At 43.7% G+C, this 15,615-nt stretch overlaps 1 protein-coding gene across 1 annotated transcript in view; it reads right to left on the reverse strand.

The window, feature by feature from the left end:
- The window catches only part of LOC134372474 (speedy protein E4-like), a 29,176-nt gene extending 17,827 nt beyond the window's left edge, over positions 1–11,349 (reverse strand). Inside the window, exons 1-2 of the mRNA XM_063089964.1 lie at positions 11,250–11,349; positions 10,543–10,761 (exon numbers count right to left, since the gene is read on the reverse strand). Of these exons, the coding sequence (XP_062946034.1) occupies positions 10,543–10,761; positions 11,250–11,349 (319 nt within the window). The remainder of the gene's footprint in view (positions 1–10,542; positions 10,762–11,249) is intronic.
- Between the last annotated feature and the right edge of the window lie 4,266 nt (positions 11,350–15,615).

Raw genomic sequence — 15,615 nt, forward strand, 5'->3', positions numbered from 1 at the left:
GGTGGTAAATTTTGTTATGGTAATTGAAAGGTGGGGCCTTGAAGAAGTGATTAGCTTGCAAGACCATGCCCTACTGAATTGACGAATAATAGTGGTCAGGGGCGTGATTCTGAGCACGTTAAAAGGAGTGTGCATGCCATTTTCTGCCATGTGAGACCCCTGCTCTGCCATTTTCTGCCATGTGAGACCCCTGGGTCACTGTTACCAGCACCAAGACCCTCGCCAGGTGTGTTCTCTGGAGTTTGCACTTCCCAGCCCCTAAAAGAGTGAGCAGTAAATTTTGTTTTCTTACACAGTGCCCAGTTCTAATAGTTTGTTAAAAGCAACAGAGGCAGAGTAATACAGCGTCCATCACCTTGTTTCCTGGGCGACTCTTTTCATTCAGCTCATCCCTCACCTTAGCTGCTCTTCTTTCTTCACCTGCCCTCACCTGCAGTCCTGTGGAGACCCAGATCTTCTTATGTTCATGCAAATTCCTATGTGTCTCATCAGTGATACCTGTTCCCAAGCTGCTTCCATCAGCCTGTTCCTCCTCTTTGTTTGTAGCTGTTTCCATACCTGCTGAACTATTCTCCACGTTAGTACTTCACCTGCACCCACTTCTGAGTGCTGTCCTCTCCTGGAGCCATCTCCATCAGGTGCAACTGTCCCTGTGGCCCCTCCAGCTTTGGTGGTTTTGCTGTGTGTGGTTACTCGGTGCTCATCAGCTGATCTCACTGATCCTACCGGCACCCTTCCCCACCACACAAACGTGCTTTTTTCATCGTCGTCTCTGCACTCCGTTGCTCACCTGACACTAGGTGCTCCTATGCCTAGATCCTCTCTCCTCTGCCACCTTTCTCGGATCTTCTAAGCTGTTTCAGTTGCCCATGTGCACCCCCAAGTTTCAATCCTTCCCATTTCTTTGGCTTCTCCTGTCTTCTTGTCATAGGTCTGTCCTAAAGTGTTCCTGCATCTTCACCTGTTCACCTTCCCTGACTACCGAGCTCTGACAGAGCTCCCAACTGTGGCTGTACGAAGTGTTGTATAAAGAATAATTTGTCTGGTCGTTGTCTCTGGCTCCTGGAGGGATCCTCCAAATCCTTGGAATTTTCTGGGAGACAGGAGTGTCTGTTACTCATGGTGGGCGCCTTGGACTACACCTGAGTTTATGCTAACCAGGTGAGTTAGCATGGGGGCCACACCAAAAAGATGAGCCATGGGATTAGAGGGTTGCAGCTTTGAGCCATGTGAGTCAGCCCAACCTCCAGGAAGGAGAGTGGGGGCTGGAGATTGAGTTCGGTCACATGGCTGATGATTGAATCAACCATGCCTATGTAATGAAACCCCAATAAAAACTCTGCACATGTACTATGGATTGAATTGCATCTCCTAAAGTTTAATATAATAGAAACTTAATTCCCACCGTGGCACTGTTAAGAAGGTGGGAAATCCTATTATGGCAATTGAAAAGTTGGGCCTTTAGGAGACAATTAGATTGTGAGGTCTGTGCCCTCATGAATGGATTGATGCATTCATGGAGTAATGGGCACGGTCCCGATGGCGTTAAAAGGAGAGTAAGGAGTTAGCTCTTTCTTTTTATTTATTTGTTTTATTTGAATTGAAACATAATTGATTGTACATATCTGTGGGGCACAGCATTGAATATCAGTACCCATGTGCAATGTGTGGTACTCAAAATAGTATAATTAGGATATGCAGTATTACACAATGTCATCACTGTTTGTGGCCCTTTACCAATTTCTCTATAATTCACCTCCCACTCCCCCTTCCCCTCCTCCCCTCCCCCTTCTCACATCTCTGGTAACCTCAGTTCTGTTGTCTCCTTTTGAAAGTTCAATCAATGAATTATTGTGATTGTTGTATCTTTCTTTCCCTTTTTACAATTTTATACATTTATTTGGTTGTTTAGGATTTTATTTGTTTTTTAGCGCCACTTATGAGTGAGGACATGCAGTATTTCTCTTTCTGTGCCTAGCTTAACATAATTTTCTCTAGTCCATCCATGTTGCTGTGAATGGCAGAATTTCATTCTTTTTACGGCAATGTAGTATTCCATTGTGTATATCCTTATCCGGTCATCTGTCAATGGACATTTAGTGTGGCCCCTGTAAATAGAGCTACATGAACATGGGAGTGCAGGTATCCCTTTGCCATGATGATTTCCATTCCACTGGGTATATACGGCAGTGGGATTGCTGGATGATATGACAGTTCTATCTGTAGTTGTTTGAGGAACCTCCATACTGTTTTCCGTAACGGCTGCACTAATTTACAGTCCCACCAACAGTGTAGGAGGGTTTCTCTTTCTCTGCATCCTCTCCAGCATTTGTTGTTCTCTCTCTTCTTGATAGTAGCAAATCTTACTGGGGTGTGTCATTTTGATTTGCATTTCCCTGGTGCTGAGTGATGTTGAGCATCTTTTCATGTGTCTGGTGGCCATTTGTATATCTTTCTTTAAGAAATGCCTGTTAAGCTCATTTGCCCATTTTTTAATTGGGTTCCTTGTTTTTTTAATGTTAAGCTGTTTGAGTTCCTTGTGTATTTTGGATATCAATCCCTTGTCGGATGTATAGTTTGCACGTGTTTTCTCTCATTCCGTAGGTTGTCGTTCCACTCCGTTAATTCTTTCTTTTGTTGTTCAGAAGCCTTTTAGTTTGGTACAATCGCATTTGTTCATTTGTCATTTGTTGCCCGTGCTTTTGGGGTCTTTTTCGTGAAGTCATTGTCCAGTCCTACTTCCTGAAGTGCTTTCCCTGTGTTTTCTTCTCACCACTCCTATTTAACACAGTTTTAGAAGTACTATCCAGAACAATCAGGGAAGAGGAAGAAAGAAAGGGCATCTCGATTGGAAAAGACAAAGTCAGGCTGTCGTTGTTTGCAGATGACATGATCCTGTATATAGGAAAACCTAAAGATGCTACAAAAAAAGACTCTTGTAGCTGAGAAACAATTTCAGTAAAGTTGCAGGATACAAAATCAACATGTGAAAATCAGTAGCATTTTTATACTCCCACAGTGAACTAGCAGAAAAAGAAGTCAAGAAAGCAAACGCGTTTACAGTAGTCACCAAAAAATGAAATAACTAGGAATAAATTTAAGCAAGCAGCTGAAAGACCTTTAGAATGAGAACTACAAATCACTGCTGAAAGAAATTAAAAAGGACATAAAAAGATGGAAAGACATTCCATGCTCTTAAATTGGAAGAATTAACATTATGAAAATGGCCGTACTACCCAAAGCCATCTATGGATTCAATGCAATCCCCATCAAAATCCCAATGACATTCCTCACAGAAATAGAAAAACTAATTTTAACGTTCATAGGGAACAACAAAGGAATCCTGAGCCAAAAATGATAATAATGGTAAAACCAGAGGCATTACACTACCGGAATCCAAATGATACTACAAAGCTGTGTTAACCAAAACAGCATGGTACTGGCATAAAAACAGACACTTGGACAAATGGAACAGAACAGAGGACCTGGAAATCAACCCACATACTTACAAGCACAGGATCTTCAAGAAAGGCACCAAGAACATACACTGGGGAAAAGACTGTGCCTCTTCAATAAATGGTGCTGGGAAAACTGGATAGCCATTATTTAGAAGAATGAAACTAGACGTGTGCCTCTCAACATATCCCAAAATCAACTCAAAATGGATTAAAGGCTTAAAAATAAATGTAGTGTTAGCTCTCTCTTGCCACACTGTTTTGCCATGTGGCACCCTGCGTTTCTGTGAAGGGTCAGCACCCATCCACAAAGCCCTCACTAGTTGTGTTTCCTGGGCGTTGGACATCTCAGCCTCTGAAAAGGTAAGAAATAAATTTTGTTTCCTTATAAATTATCCACTTTTAGGTCTTCTGTTATAAGCAACTGAAACAGTCCAATACAACATGAAAACTCAGGTGATTTTCCCTGGCTGGTGATACACATCATTGTGCTGGGAGGCTGATGTATCCTGATGACTCAGAAGCTTTGTGTTTGGGACCCTGCCAACCCACACTTCTCCTTTTTGGCTGGCCATGATTTTTGTTTTCTTTTTTGTGTGTGTAATAAAAGTGTACATATCATGCTTTCCTGAATCTCGTTAAGTTGTTCTAGAGAATTATCAAATCTGAGAGGGGTATGGGAGTCCCCAAATTTGTAGCCAGTTGGTGAGAAGTGCATATGGCCTGGGGACTCCTGAACTTGTAGCGAAGGCAGTCTAGTGGGGGGCCTGTGGCCTTAACCTGTGACATTGACCGAACTTCATTATTACAATTGCATTGCAGGTGCCTGTCTTTAATAGTTTCTACCTGGATAGGAACTTTCATCTCCTCAGTTGCTGCATGCACGTCACTGCACTCAGTCTCCACTACATCCGTCAAACTTCAAGCTCATTGTATACTTCAGCCTTTCCCGGGTCCTTAACGTTGTTCCCTTTTTTCTCAAACCCTATCCACATCTCCTCAGTGGCTCTTTTTCCTCAGAAGCTTACTGCCCTGTGGTTTGTCTCTCGTTGGTTTGTCTTGCTTCTCGCTGCTCCTTTCCGCAGCTGCTCACGTATGTTCTGATGCTTCCATTTCCCGAGATGCTTTTCTCTAGTAACTCAGTATTCATGTTATTAGCTCTTTCCTCTCCAAGCCTATCTCACTTAACAGCTTTAGCCCTTCCTATCATCTCATTTTTCTCAGAAATTTCTCTAACACCCTCATTGATTTTCGGTTGTTTCTATTTCATCACATGCTCTGGATTTTCTTTCCATTACATAAAATTGGAATTTGAGGTTGTGAGAAAGACTCCCATTATAATATAAGTAGCAAACACCACCTTTGCCTGTGTGTTCCCTTGCCTTCGACTATTTCCAGGAATGCATCTCTTGTTGAGACACCTTTCCTTTATTTAAAATTTTGGATTGTTATTCAGGCGCCCATACAGTTTCCTTCCTTCTTTCTACTCTTCCTAGTTTTTCTCCCTCACTGTTTTCCCCTGGTTTCCTGCTTTAAGAGTCTAGCTTAAGATCTGCCTCTTGTAATTTTTGCTACATGAAAAATAATTCAGGATTCTTTTTCAGACTTAAGGAATTTGGTCAAATAACCAGCATCCCATTAAGGAATAATATCACTGGACGGCGAACAAGCAATCCAGACTGATGTGATCACACGCATTGTAAAGGTGAGAAGACTTTTGATTTTTATTATATTTCTTCGAGTTACATTGCACTGTCCTCTTTAAAAATACATAAGACATGTCCTGTTTTAAAACACAGGTCCATTTTAAAATAAGGCAATTTTAAAAATTAAGTGGAATTCTCCCAGTTTAATAATGAAGACTAAACATGAAATAAAAATTTCTATGTGGAAGAATTTGGGGGAACCCCCCCCCCACCTGTACATATAATAGATAAATTATGCAAGTATAATAGATAAAAAGACAAAAACCTCTCTTAAAAATGAAAACAAAATTGTATTTATGGACATAACAGCTAGAACACCCATCACAAAACTTCATATAAACAGCATGTTTTCAAAACTATAACTATTTCAAAACTTTTTACAATAAATACAGTAATAATTCTATGGCCAACATTTTCAAAATATACCAATAAAATTTATGTTATCTATTAAGCTATATATTATAATCCTATGGCTCTAGTTTTGTATGTTCAAAGTCATTTCATCCCGATCTGAGCCTCTACACTCCACTTTCACATGGTCCTCGTATATAACAAAGAGACCTCCAACGTCTGCATCTCCCCTGGGCCCAGTGATCTGGAAGTAAGAGAGAGACAATGTCAGACTTCAAGGAGGCAGTTCTCTTAGACATGAAGATTATTCACATTCTAAATCAATCCTAACCAAAGTTGAGACTGACTACTAAACCCAATTTAACGTCTGACCCTTTATTGTCAACCCGAATCCTAACCATCATTCTCAGTTGTGATTCTTGGACCCAGAATCACTCAGTACACTTAAGGTCATGCCCAGTAGCCTGCTTTATAGCAAGGACGTTAAGTGATTCTGCTCAGGGAGTGGGACATACTTGGAGAATGCGGTTTTGGACTTAACTCATACCTTGGTCCTTTTGTGTTACTTAAAACCTGAATTTCTAACCGTGCTAGAAACATCACTAACATGTCAACATCATGAGACCAGAAGCCTAATCCCTAATCCTAACCTCTAATGTTTAACCACAATGCTTAGCCCTAAACGTGGCTAGTTGTGCAAGATTTGAACCAAATCTTTGCTTAATCCTCTGCCCAAAGCAATAACTCTAATGTGTCAATCGTAATCAGCCACTAAGAAGTTAGTTTTTCTTAACCTTTGATTGGTCGAATAAAGTGCCTTGACCGTAAACTTCAGGGGGCAAAGGTGTAATTGTACAAGTGGAAAAACTGGTCCAGAAGTATTAGTCAGGGGACAGCAAGAATTTGCAAGCGATCTGGCCATGAGCAATTTGTTTGAGAGCAAATTTGGATGAAAATATAATTATCATTTATCTTTCCTTATTGAATTTGCAAACTGTTCCATCTAATATCCTATTCCTAAACATTTATTTTGTTATGTATAAATCCCTCTAGTTGGTATTCCTGAGGGATGAAAGGTCAAAAATGAATTAAAAAGAGAAAGAAAAAACACAATGTATGGAGGGAAATGGAAATTTACAGCTGAAGGGTATTTACTTTTGACAAAAGTCAACATTTTATCAAAGCTATCATTTGGGCCCAACTGCTTTGGGTTAAAGGATTTTCGCCAGATCCGTGCCTGTGTGACACTGGCTGAGCGGCCTCCCTGGCTGGCTTCCAGCACATCTTACTGAGGTTGCGCCTCTGTCTGGTTAACGTGTGGCTGTGGAGCTGATGGGGAGGGTCTGCTGCTTGCACCTGGCCGGCCACTTCACAATGCAAATAAGGCTGATGTGGGCAGAGGGTGGATGAAAGTGGGCCAAGCAACCACATTTCCTAAATAGACAAGAAATCATTCTGTCCATACCCTGGAGGACACAGACGTACCTTCCTTCAGGCCGATGACCTCGGGCCTCCATGGTCCCCAGAGCTCTAGGGAATATGGGTGCGATGTCGTCCCCACACCCAGAGCTCCGGATCATAAGCTTGGATCTGCAAAGAGAAAAAGCCCTCTGAAAAGACGAGACTCCCCAGGAAGACGCCTCCCTCCCCTGGTCCAGCCTCCAGGTCTTTGTAGTCCCCAAATCCCAACTCCAAGTCCCCATGTTCCCGTCTGTCTCCAATCCGGCTTTATCCCACACCCTCCGCTCAGAATCGCCACAGCCCCACCCACCTGTTCACACTCTTCCCGGGTAACCCTAGCCTTCCAGCCCATGGAACGGAAGAATTGGAATCTCAGTTTGTGGAACAAGGGACGCTGGGCGCGGTTCCGTCCGTAGAGGAATGAAAAAATGGCCTGTTTAGGGGCCTCGTTGTCCTCCTCCATGTCACTGGCCAGGTAGCTGGAGAAAGAAATTAGGTTGCTTGTCAGGGGCACAAGCGGGAAGGACCTCCACGTGAGGTCCGCCTCCCAGAAAGGACAGGCCGGCCGTCCTCAGCACAGGACTCTCATCAGCCCTACGCAGTGTGACAGAGTATGACCCATTCATCAAGAGGCCACTGCTGGATGGAGACCTTCCAAAGGGCGCCTCTCACACCTTGATGATGAAGACAAAAACCCAACTGGAGAACCTGAGGATGTCTCTTGCCATCCTTAGGCAATGCAGTTGACATCGATTTCCCCATTCCCATCCTCGTCCCCCTTCCATTGAACTTGTTACATGTGCACACACCTGTCTCTCCTGCTATATCGTAAATACCCTGAGGACAGAACGTGACCCTGACTTATTTCTCTCTTCATCCCTCTCCTACCAAATGGCTAATGTAGGACTTGGTCATGCTGGTGCGTCAGTTCACCAGGTATTTCTTGGATCTCTCTTCCCATCACCTCACATTCCCTGGCACATAGGATGTGCCTCTTAGGATCTTGTGAATGAATGAATGCTTTATCCTATAGCCAAATGCCACACCGATTACCTCATAGACTCAATATAACATAAACACTTCCAAATTGAAAATAATTGTGGTGAGGCCTTTAAGAGTACATTAACATTTTGACAAGACCCTGCTTTCAGTAGATGTCTATTCTAATGGGATTAGGGAAAGGGAAGGGGAAAATAAGAAACTATACTCCAAAGTATCATATCATAATAGAATTAATCAAAGTGCTACTAAGATGAAGAAGTTGGAAGATCAGGGAAGCCATCAAGAAGGTTTTGGTGTTTGAACGGACTTTAAGGATAAGTAATTTTCTTCAGATATGTGTGTGTGGAAGGCGCCTAGACAGAAAACAATATAAAAATTGAGGGAAGGGCATTTGAAAGGAGCAGAGAAACAAAGGAATGAAATATCAAGATGGTAAGCAGGTTCGATTGGAGAGAGATTGCACGGTTAGGTGAATTCAAGCTGAGAACTGTGGCTTTGATTTGGGAAGTCATTAACCAGTGAAGTCATTGAGGAGGACTGTGAGGCAGTTTTGTGTTTTGGAAGGCAACACATGTAAAGCCCACTGGCTTGGAGAGAGACTTGTGAGAAACACCAGCAGGGAGCATTTTACAATAGATCCGTGTTATGCTAGGAGGGTCTGAATTGTGGCCTCGGCCATGGGAATCCAGAGGGGGAAGACAAAATTAATTTGGTATTGGTATTGGAAAGAGAGAAACAGAGAAATCAGAAATGAGTATTTGCCTGGGGGCAGGGTTGTGTCAAGGCTTTCTTCCGCTCCTCTGTGGAGAGTTTCATGTTTCCGTTTGCTTTCTTCAGTTTTTTTTTTTTTAAGTGACATTAGGTGGTTACTTTTTCACAAAGAACAGCTTAGGAACACTAAACTGTAATCGTACAATTTTCATACACAGAGTAAAACTGTAGAAATAGGTTAAAAAACAGATGAACGGTTAGCATTCTAGGGCTTGCCAGTTAGCCAACTCGGTAGAGTGCGGCGCTGATAACACCAAGGTCAAGGGTTTGGACCCCCAAACTGGCCAGCTGCTGAAATAAAAATAGCGTCCCACTTCTCGCTCTCCCACTTCCCTCCCAGGATTATGGATATTAACCTATGGGATGAGGCAAAGTACTCACAGCGCTATGAAGAAATGAATCCGTCGGTATTGCCAGGGAAAGAGGCCAGCCCTGCTGAAATAAGCTATGACCATAGACAGGAGATACTGATGGAGAGAAGAATAACAATAGAAGAGGGGTCAAGCCTGGAAGAGGAAGAACCTCGAGATAAGGGAATGGGAGGCTGGGGCAGGGCTTGCTGTCAGAGAAGAGACCCCAGTGTTGGCTGAGCATCCTTCCTTGTGGGGGAGCAGAGGGAGTGTCCGAAGTTTCTTTGCAAATCAGAGAAGTCAGGGGAAGGGACGCTGCTGATGCTCCCATGATGGCAGCTCAGATGGGATCTTTCTTTTGAGGGAATATGTTTAGGACAGCTGGTGTCAGGAGGGTCTTTGGGAAGCTGGAGCAAATGGGAGTGCCAAATCCATGAGAAGAGATGGGCCAGGAACTTAAAGGAACAACCTAAGACGCAATACCCAGGGCAAGACCGTGGTCTAGGGCTCAGATCTCCAAGCAGGGGCAGGGGCCACCCATTCATTCTGCAAGAAACCATGAGGCCCCCCAAGGGAGATGTTGACAAGTCATAAAGGGGCCGGGACCGTGCAAGTGTCATGCTGGAGATGTGTCCAGGGAGAGAGGAGCAGAACTGTGGGTTAGAAAACCCTCCCCTCCCCCAGGTTATGCACTGGAGCAGGAATGTAATTTGGTGAACAACCTTACCTTGTCAGATACCATCAGATTTTTGTCCCAGGCTAGGAATCTTTTAACAACACGATCCTCTGTAAAAAGAAGGCATATATGACATTGAGAACAGGAACAGGGTTGTCATGGGAGCCACAGAGTCTGGAGGAGAACATGTCTCCCTTGGAGAAGGCTCAGTATCGCCAAGAGTTAGGAGGTTGGGAAGCAAAGAGAGAAGAACGTTCACTGGGTAGGGACAGTGGCTCCCGTTCTGAGAGCCCCTGAGGAGTGACTGAGTGAGGGGCTGGATATCATTAGAAAGTCTGCATGATTAAGAGCGATGCCCCCTCATCAAACATGAACGTTTGAAGTCGTAAACTAATTGCCTTCAGAAGTCATAAACTTATTCCCGTTATTTTCTCGTTAGATAGTCACATCGGGGTGTGAACATGACCTTGTTATCCCCTTCTACAGATGAAGACATTTAGATTAAGAAAAGTCAGCAAGAACTAATAAGTTTTGGAGGGTACAGTCGACACCAGGCTTTCTTATCCCGAGTGCAGCCTTTTTTCATGGCTAGCCTAATCCTATCATCTTCTAAGTGTCCCTGATGAGTGGCCAATACCGAGTCCTCCGGGGATGGAGAGCTCGCCAACTAGCAGGGCATTCTTTTCCATTGGAAAAGTGTCATTAATTGGATGTTTCTTCTCTTTTCAAAAGAATTGGATTGGAGGGTTCTATCTGGGGTCTCTTCCTACCAAGTAGCTTGGTGAAGACCTCGTGGTGCTCAGGGAGCACTGATGACACCCGCTGTCTCTTCAGCTTCATCTTGAGCCCACACAGCGTCTCCACGACCCAGGCGCCGTCTTCGTCGGGCACTAGCTCCTCCTCTGTCTCCTCCTCGAAAGCCACTGACCATTCCCTCTTCCTCTTCTGGCCAGGGGACGGAGGCACGGGGCTGGGATCTACCCAAGGGGCTGAAAAAAGAAACCAGGCTCCAGTGTAAAGCTTCTGTCTTTGGAATCCAGCCACTGGTCATCTAACCCCCGCCCCCTGACAAAAAACACCCCAAGCCTCTGCTCCATCTTCTTGAGGCCTCAAAACTGTTGGCTTTCTCCAAAGCCATCTTTCCATCTTTCTCCCTTGTTGCTCACTTATCTGTCCCCACTCACCTTGCCATGGATCCATCTCCCTGTCCTCCAAACTCTTCCTCATCCAAGATAATTACTTCCACGGGGATAAAGCAGGGAAACCTCTGCTTGAGGCCCCTCTTCCCTTATCTCAGTTTTCCTTGCAGGTGGACATTCTTTTCCACATCTCCTGTACTCTCATTCTCCATCCCTGGCTTGCTGAGACCCTCCTTTCTTTCCCACACACCCTACTCCGGTACTCCTTCCTGACTTCTGTACCCCTTCCTCCTTACTCGTCAATTCTCTCAAATATTTTCTCCCTCCATTCACCTCACCTGAAGGTCCTGGGATTTCTTCATCCACCACCACATCCAGGGGATACCCCGAGGAGCTAGGCTCCTCCTCAGGCTGGGAACACGGTTCACAACTGGCCATGATTTCTCCCAAACTCTTTCTTCCCTTCCACGGAACCTAGACCCTAATCCGTCCAAACCGTTCTTCTGGATCCTGGTTAAAACTAAGTCTGTTACGTCTTCTCCAAGCCGGGGAGAAGTCCGGAGTGGAGAAAGAAGATGCTGTTGTTCACCTGTGCTGCCAAGCACCCACGGAGTTTGGTCCATCCAGTCAGGAATTTGGAAGCCTTTGATGTCATCAGTCATTCCAACCTGGCAACCAGTTTGAAGGAAAACATGTAACTGCCAGTCTGATGTGCACTTGTCCTGGAGATTGGGGTAAATGGTACCTCCTGCCACTGACCCAACATCTGGCCATTTTCCAAAACTATCCTCAGGGTCTCCAGATCCCACTTTCCCTTCTCCCCCGCAGATGTCTTGTTCTGTCCACTCTAAACGTGAAACATGTTGGACTTCCCTCCCCTCTGTGCACTCCCATTTCAGAGCCCAGTCTGGTGGCGTGGCAAGAAAATTTAGGGTAAGCAGAAATGGTAAGACCTTACAAGGGTGAGACAAGTATGTGCAAAAGATCCCAGGTAAACTGAATCGAATGAAACACTCAGATCAACTCACTCAGTTTGGTAAAGGTATTCTGTTGAGTGTTGACTGACATTCACTGTGTTCACGATTTTGTACTGGGGGAACACACGTCCACTGCCATCAGGCATCTTTGAGTCCAACAGACATTTAAATGACCTAAAAACATGGAAAACAATATGTGTCATCACACACCCTTCAAATGGTGTCTACAATTTCAGAGAGTGTATGGATTGCCTAAAGCCTACCCCTTAACTCCAATTAAGACACTCTAGTCTACATATCAAATTTTGGAGCATCTGAATCACTCTTGACCCAGAAATTTCACTACCGCTCATGTACCCTATGAATAAAATAATATGTGAACAAGAAGACGAAATGGAAAAGTCTCCGATTGAAGACAGAGTATGATATTTTCTGTGAATGTGGGACGCTCATGGGAGTACAAATGCAGAAAAGAATGTAACCTTCTCAGTGTCACATGGTGCCAGGGGAAACCTTCTCCACTTCTTAACTCATGCCTCTCCTCTTCACCCGGGCATCTGAGTCTTGTTTTGTTTTTTTTTTTCCTTTGTTTTTTTCCTTTTTTTAATGTGGCAAAATATACGTAATAGAAAATTTACCATTTTAAGCATTTTTAAGTGCACAGTTCAAGACAGTAAGTACGTTCACTTGCTCTGCAACCGTCACCACCATCCATCTCCAGAACTTTTGCATCGTCCCAAACAAAAACTCGGCACCCAGTCAATGCTACCTCCCTATTCTCCCTCGCCCCAGCCCCTGGCAACCACCATTCTACTTTCTGTCTCTATAAATTTGACTCCTCTAGGTACCCTGTATACCTCACATGCTGTGGAGTCATAACAGTATTCATCTTATTGTGGCTGGCTCATTTCACTCAGCGTAATGTCCTCAAGCTTCTACCATGTTGTAAGATGTGTCAAAATTCTTTCTTTTTTAAGGCTGAATAATAGTCCAATTGTGTGTATACGTCACATTTTGGTTATCCATTCATCCTTCATGGACATTGGGCTTGTCTCCGGACATTGGGCTTGTCTCCGCACATTGGCTCTAAATCTTGCTTTTGATCCATTGTTAGAACTTATTGATGAGAAGCACATGTATTATTCAGGCTATGGCTAAAGTTTTATTTCCTATTTTGACACCTTCAATATTTCTTTTTTTGAAAAAGGTGACCGGTAAGGTGATCATAACCTTTGACTTGGTGTTGTCGGCACCATACTCTCCCAAGTGAGCTAACCGGCCATGCCTGTGTAGGGATCCGAACCCGTGGCTTTGGTGTTTTCAGCACCTCACTCTCCCAAGTTTCTCTTTCTACCAATTTAGTAACGTCCCTGAGAAAGGTCCCTACCACTGTGTGCATGTGATAGAGTTTGGATGTGTTGTCCCCCCAAAGTTCATGTCAAAATCTGATCCCCAGCTCGGCAATGTTAGGAGCGGGTTGGGTTATGGGGGCATATCCCTCAGGAATAGATTAATGCCCTGGGTGGGGGTAGTGAGTCAGTTCTTTCTGTATTAGTGCCAACGAGAACTGGTTGTTGTATTAGTCCCCACGAGTGCTGGATTTCCCTGGAACCTCGCCCCCCCGTCTCTCTCCCTGTCTCTGTCTCTGTCTCTGTCTCTCTCTCTCTCGCTTCCGCTCACCATGTGATCTAATTTTACCCGCCGTCTGCCTGCAGTTTTCCACCATGAGTAGAAACAGCCTGAGGTTCACAGCAGATGCAGCTGTCCCAGAATCCTGAGCCAAATAAACCTCTTTTTTTTATAAATTACCCAGTTTCAGGTGTTGTGTTATAGCATCACAAAAATGGACTGATACAGGGTGTATAATGTTTTCCTACGTCTGAAAGGTTTAAAGTAGATTATTGTTTCATAAATTTAAGGGCTCTCTGTTCTCCTCCCCTAGAGGAGAGTTACTGTTGCTTGCTGCACCTATTTTTGGCACCAACAAGGGAGGGAGATTGAGACCACAAGGGGCAGACTTATGCGAATCCAGTGGCTGTCATTCTCAGTAAAAGGAATTTATACCAGCCTGTTTGACCACAGTGACGGAGCATGTTGAGTGGAAGGGAGTTTCTCTTTTGAATGACATTCCGCTAGAGGTGCTATAGAGCACAGAATATTCTCGACTACGTCTGGTGCGTGTGACAGGATTTGACTAATAATCGTGCCCTAAAAGGAGACCAACTGAGCATGTGCAAGACTGTGTTTCATACCAGAAGACCATCCCCTTAGTTGAATATTCCTTAGGTAGCATGAGTACGTATTAGATCGAGTAGAAAAGCTGAATCCCGGCAGAAGGTGGGGCTCTTGCTCACTCTCTCTAGGGCCAGCTAGTGCTCTGCCTGTGGAGTATGTATTTCTTTGTTTTTGTATCAAACTTAGTTTCCGCAAGAGGCTGCTCACTCTCTTGAGCCAGCCTGCACTCTGTACTGAGCTTTACATGTATATCTCTTACTTTTGTGTTAAACTTTTGTGTTAAACTGGGCCCTGCTCAGTCTCTGGAGCTAGGCTGCACTTTCTGTGTGAAGTGTGTATCTCTTATTCCTTCCATTAAACCTGTTTTCATCTTCTACTGTGACTCTGCTCTTAAATTCTGTCCTGTGCTGGAGTCAAGAAAGTGGTAAGAGAGCAGGATGATTTGAGGCTGACAGGCCTCACCAGACCCTTTTCTGCGGCATCAGGGATAGAAGGCAGTCTGTAACCTGAAAAAGGGCCCTCACCAGAAATGGACCATGCTAGGACCCTGATTTTGGACTTTCAGCCTCCAGAACTGTGAGAAATAGACGTTTGTTGTTTAAGCCTCCTCGTCTATGGTCATTTGTTCTAGCAGCCCGATCTGACTAAAACAACATAATTTAGGTAAATCTTTGTCAAATAAGCCTAGTTCAATATTTTTTGGTTTAATAAAAACAGCTATGTCTTGTCTGAGGTATGAGCGTTAGGCATAAATTTTTTATTGTACTTATGAATGTTCTTCCTAAACTTTATAGGTTTCCCAATCAAATAAGCTAACATTACTTCTACTTAATGTTTAAGGTTATGACAAATGCAAATTTGTGTTTCACCAAATTTAATTATTATTCAGACAAACTTTATTTCAGCGGTAACTGTGTTTTGTAGTATGTCACCTTGATGATAAATTCCGACATCTTTTGTTGACTTAAACCCTTGGACTGATATTAAATTGAGTTCATTCATAGAGAGTCATTGGATACCTAGGTCATTTATAAGTAAGAATCCTGAAACATTGACTACTAAGCATAATCTTAAGTTTATACGCTCCTGCTTTTTGTTTGTTACAGAGAGGCTATATCTTGGGGTCTTCTGATGAATGCGTTCATTTTTACCACTTTGATAAGTTGCGTAAGGAATGTTCGTAGCTATGTCAAGTTGTGTTGCATGTATTCATGAGCTCTACTAGTCTGCTAAAATACTGATATGGGATAGTATGTTCTCAGTTCTTTACACTCCAGCTTTCTTTGTGGAATGGAAGTAAGTTTGGTTAAAAGTTATAATTAGTGTAGTGGATTGAAATATGTCCCCCTCAAAACTCCCTGAAACTTGAATTGTGTCCCCCATGTTTTGTGTATTAGAAACTTAGCCCCCACTGTGACTTTTGAGAGGGTGGGAAATCCTATTACGGTAATTGGAAGGTGGAGCCTCAAAGAGGCGATTGGATTCTAGGACT

Source organism: Cynocephalus volans, chromosome 3 (genome assembly GCF_027409185.1).
Source record: "Cynocephalus volans isolate mCynVol1 chromosome 3, mCynVol1.pri, whole genome shotgun sequence".
In the NCBI taxonomy this organism is placed as follows: domain Eukaryota; kingdom Metazoa; phylum Chordata; class Mammalia; order Dermoptera; family Cynocephalidae; genus Cynocephalus; species Cynocephalus volans.